General features: G+C 39.9%; 1 protein-coding gene across 1 annotated transcript; it reads right to left on the bottom strand.

Annotated features, from left to right (window-relative positions):
* Positions 1-4: 4 nt before the first annotated feature.
* Positions 5-1,459, bottom strand: LOC110424385 (receptor-like protein EIX1; the record flags this gene model as incomplete). Its single annotated transcript, XM_021438942.1, has 1 exon — positions 5-1,459. A coding segment is annotated over exon 1 (1,317 nt), but the record flags the coding sequence as incomplete, so codon positions are not given.
* Positions 1,460-2,932: the final 1,473 nt, after the last annotated feature.

Here is a 2,932-nt window from a genome sequence, read left to right as displayed (position 1 = left end):
TGAGATTTGAGAAATGTTGCTCTGATATAGTCCCCCTCCAAGCAGTTTGTCCGAAATCCAAAACAACTAACTGTGAAAGTTGCCCAATACTCTCTGGAATACTGCCATTCATTGGATTGCCAAATAGGCTTAAATGTTGTAAAGATGAGAAAAGTCTGATAGACTCAGGAATTGAACCCCAGAACATATTCCCCCTAAGGACGAGAGATCTCAAGTTTGTAAGGTTTCCTAGTGCATCAGGCAAATGACCACTAAACCTGTTCTGTGTCAAATCTAAAACTTCCAAGCTGTTCTGTTTTGACAAACCATCTGCGAATTCAATCAGATTGCCGCTGAGGTTGTTAAATGCCAATGTCAGCGATTTTAAGTTTGAGAGATTACCTAAAATTCCTGGTATTGTACCTTCCAAAAATTGATGGGACAAATCAAGATGTTGAAGAGAATGCATATTGGCAAAAGCACTAGGAATGGTACCAATGAGATTGTTAGAGCTAAGAAAAAAGCTTTTAAGGCCAGTAATATTGAAGATCCACCTAGGCATTGGAGAATTAAACAAATTGTTGGACATATCAACTGCTACCAGGGATGTAAAGTTAACAAATGGGAGGAAAAAAGGAAAGGTGGGGAGTTTGCAGCTGGACAAGTATAACTCTGACAAAGAAGGAAGCACGTTAACTTGTTGCAACCAATCAGTCACAGCACTGAGATCAGCCCCTCCCATATCCAAATATTCCAAAGAAGGAAGGCCCCTTAACCATAGAAGGTCAGTGGCATTAAATTTGGAACCTGAATCTGAGTATGAATGAAGATCAAGATATTGCAAATTCGATAAGTTTCCAAGGTGGGGAGGAATAGTCCCACCTAATTCAGCATAAGAAAGATTTAAATAGCTCAGAGTTCTCAAGGAACCTATGAGCTGTGGGATAGGGCTGCCTTCAAAGTTGTTCATACTGAGGTCTAAGTATCTTAAATTCTTCAAGTTAAGCAGGGAGGAATTGATCTTACCCCTTAAGGCCGACTTCTTCTGAGCTGCTTTATTAGTCTGCAACGAGTTTCGAAGATCAAGCTTCGTTACTTGTCCTGTTTCACTATTGCAACTTATTCCATGCCATTGGCAGCAGTCTTCACCCACCCATGAAGAAAGCCTTCCAAAGGGATCTGTGAGACTTTCTTTGAAATCAAGGAGAGCTTTCTTCTCAATATCAGAGCAACGGATATTAAGATCATTAGCATTGCAGAAACAAAGAAAGCATAGAAAAAGCTGAACAAAATTCAGCTTAAGGAGGTGATTACCACTCTTCTTCATGATTGTAGAGGACATTCACAGGTATTGCTTTAGTATAATCTGTTCAATTGATGAACCAGAACATTTTGGTATCAAATCATGGTCTGACTTGCTTAGTTTTCTTCTAAATTTACTGTTTCTTGACTTTTTTGCAGCTAAGCCAGCTAGCAAGCTCCCTTGTCAGACCTTATCAATAAATTAGCCTTTCAAATAAAAAAAAAGCCAGCTAGCAAGCATTCAAGCTTCAAAGTCAAGGTGTAAACGCCCCGTGAAGTAAGGAGTCAAGCAAAACCCCGAGTAAGGACCAGGGAAGAAACGGGTAAAGTTGTTGCCATAACGTATCCAATAAGCAAATGAACATATAAAACAAAACATCTCCATGCCTTTTTCCGGATTCGTTTACCAACTCTGTAAATAAATCATTTCGGTCCCATTCTGCCATACGCAATGTAATCTAAATTTTCAATCTTCATGCTTCCTTCCATGCAACTTCGAACCCCATGAAAACTCTAGAATTCTACCAATACAATGTAATTAATTCAACAGTACTCCTGCTTAATACAATTCCATGTTCCCGCAGAACTGTTCTACTATTCACACTTTTGACTACAGGGAAATCTCAAGCACCATTCCTAAATCCTAATGGAGTCATGGTTGGCAAAAGTAACACTATACTTGCTTTCATATTCTTCCCGTTCTATATGCTTGCACCTTCTTCACATTGAGCCTTGGTCTATTTCTGTATTTACTAATAGAGAATATGATTTCCAAACACTCGTTCATAGTGTTAAGAAAACTTCGCATCCACTGCTGTTTAGGAGAGGAATGGATTGGAGTGGAAGGGGCTCCCACCACACTGTTTCCGCACGTTAAAACGGGCCCTTAGTGAGCTCCCCCATAAGATTACCATGACCGTGACCATATCAAAAGTTCCCCAATTCCTCCACCGTCTAATGATTGGGTTGGGCTCAGCACTGAGTATTGGTTGCTATAATCTAGACAAACCACCAAGTTAGCATTTGGGTCTATAACTCAATATTCATAATGATGGATTCATGCTTTGCTGTATTGGACTAAGTGGGGCAACCTCAATCCTAACCATATCGATGACTTGGGCTCCCGCTTCCCACCTCCTGTAGCCCTTCTTATGTTGGGCTTCGAGAGCGAAAGATAGGTCTGCAGTCTGCACTGAGCTATAGTGCTTGATTCCCATTGTTAGATCATTATTGTGCAAATGTTTCTTTTCTAGGTTTGAGGTTTTGAACAAATTTAGCATAAATCCCATGCCAAAAATCTACCACCTTCTAGGCTTGTTTTGTCCCCTTTCTTCTTAAAAATTTTCCATTTTATATGTTATTTTCTTGGTAAACTAATGCTGGCTTACTAGTCATAACCACAAAGGTTTGTAACATCAGACGGTTAGCTAGCCCAAAGTTGAAATTATGGCACTGAAGACATGGGTATTTTCTTAAAATTTCCACTTGCATGAATCATACACAATTTTCCAAAGGACTATACATATTCTAGGAAGGAAGAGTTTAATTGTGACTTCGACACACATAAAATTGCAGCTTAGACCAGTTGGTCGTGGTCCAACCATATCCCCTTGGAACCACCCACTCGGTACAGCCCATTACTGTGATGGGC

The sequence above is a fragment of the Theobroma umbraticum genome, unplaced genomic scaffold (assembly GCF_002168275.2).
Source record: "Theobroma umbraticum cultivar Fairchild unplaced genomic scaffold, ASM216827v3 scaffold_204.0, whole genome shotgun sequence".
Classification (NCBI taxonomy): domain Eukaryota; kingdom Viridiplantae; phylum Streptophyta; class Magnoliopsida; order Malvales; family Malvaceae; genus Theobroma; species Theobroma umbraticum.
This window is presented reverse-complemented; position numbering and strand designations above follow the sequence as displayed.